The 1,731-nt window shown below is 47.8% G+C and overlaps 1 protein-coding gene across 1 annotated transcript; it reads left to right on the top strand.

The window, feature by feature from the left end:
• The first annotated feature begins 243 nt into the window (after window positions 1-243).
• Window positions 244-1,590, top strand: LOC117179303. The gene has a single exon (XM_033370960.1). It carries the CDS (start codon window positions 244-246, stop codon window positions 1,588-1,590), a length of 1,347 nt encoding a protein of 448 aa, XP_033226851.1.
• Window positions 1,591-1,731: the final 141 nt, after the last annotated feature.

Raw genomic sequence — 1,731 nt, 5'->3', positions numbered from 1 at the left:
ATCTGGCGAACCGGACTCGACTGGGATACCTTACTTCCGGAGGATTTGACGCTGAAATGGACAACATTGCTGGAAGACCTGAGAAAAGCGACCAAACTTCGAATTCCACGCTGCTATGCCTTGGGAATCGGTGAGTTACGTGAAGTTGACCTTCACATTTTCTGCGACGCGAGCACACAGGCATTTTCAGCAGTCGGATATTTCCGACTGGAGGGGGAAGCAGGCTCACGTACGACTCTAGTAATGTCCAAGAGTAGAGTCGCGCCGCTGAAACCGCTCACTATTCCGCGATTAGAACTTCAGGCAGCAGTCATGGGCAGTAGGCTGGCTGAAACAATTATCACACAGCACACTCTGAAGATACGAAAAAGAATCTTTTGGACCGACTCGACAACAGTGCTAAATTGGATCCGATCGGATGCAAGGAAGTATCAGCCATTCGTAGCGCATCGGCTAGCTGAGGTACTAGACTTGACTTCGGTAAATGAGTGGAGGTGGGTACCGACGAAGATTAACGTAGCCGACGATGCGACTCGGGATACGGAACACATTGAAATAGATTCTTCCTGTCGATGGTTCACGGGTCCGGAATTTTTATTAAAAAAAGAACAAGAGTGGCCGCAAGAGACTTCGAAGTCAGCAGTTTCGAAGGAAGCAGAGAAGGAACTCAAACGAGAGTTTGTACTTTTTCTTGACGAACAGCAGCTACCTCTTATAAATTTTTCCAGATTTACCTCATGGACCAGACTGATCTGCACGATGGCGAGAGTTTTTCGCTTCATACAGAAGTGTCGTGGCAAAAAAGGAATAGGAGGCAGGGAACTGACAGCACCCGAAATTGAAAAAGGTGAAAAGGAAGTACTGAAAATAGCACAAGGCAAGGATTTCGCGGACGAGCGAAAACGGCTGCAGCAGAATAAAGAGCTTCTACCTACTTCGAAGATCCGGGAACTTTCACCAAAGCTGGATGAGGACGGACTACTGCGAATGAACGGCAGGATAAAAAACAACGCGTACAGTCAATCCGTGCGGGAGCCTGTCATTCTAAATGGCGGAAACCCAATTGTGCAGCTCCTGATCGCATTCTACCACGAGAAATCAGGACACATTGGGCGAGAACGAGTAATAAATGATCTTCGTTCCAAGTACTGGATCACGAAGATCCGAAGCGCAGTAAGAGCCCAGGGGTACAATTGCCTGACCTGCAGACAACGGAAGGCAAAGCCTATACAACCGGAAATGGCTCCATTACCCGACATGAGAACTGATTCTTTCATCGAACCCTTTACCAATACAGGAGTGGACTACTTTGGCCCATTCCAGGTGACGATAGGAAGAAGGCATGAGAAGAGGTACGGTGTATTATTCACTTGCCTAAATGTACGAGCTATACACCTAGAGCTTGCAAACTCTTTATCAACGGACTCTATGATCATGGCCTTGAGACGTATGATCAGTCGTCGAGGAAAACCGACTAGACTCTTTTCAGACAATGGCACCAATTTCGTTGGCGCAAATATAGAACTGAGAAGAGCGCTAGAGGAGTTCAACCAGGACGAGATATTGCGACAAACTGCCATCATGGAGTAGAATGGCATTTCATCCCACCAGAAGTCCGCACATGGGAGGAAGCTGGGAACGGCTCGTGGGTTCCGTGAAAAGAGCACTACAAGCTACGTTGAAGGAGCGAGCACCGAAGGAGGAAGTCCTTCAAACATTATTTGCTGAAGC

This window comes from Belonocnema kinseyi, chromosome 1, assembly GCF_010883055.1.
Source record: "Belonocnema kinseyi isolate 2016_QV_RU_SX_M_011 chromosome 1, B_treatae_v1, whole genome shotgun sequence".
Lineage (NCBI taxonomy): Eukaryota > Metazoa > Arthropoda > Insecta > Hymenoptera > Cynipidae > Belonocnema > Belonocnema kinseyi.
This window is presented reverse-complemented; position numbering and strand designations above follow the sequence as displayed.

What these genes read in the sequence shown, in the direction of transcription:
- LOC117179303 (XM_033370960.1), top strand. Translation starts at nt 244, where the DNA reads ATGTCCAAGAGTAGAGTCGCGCCGCTGAAACCGCTCACTATTCCGCGA.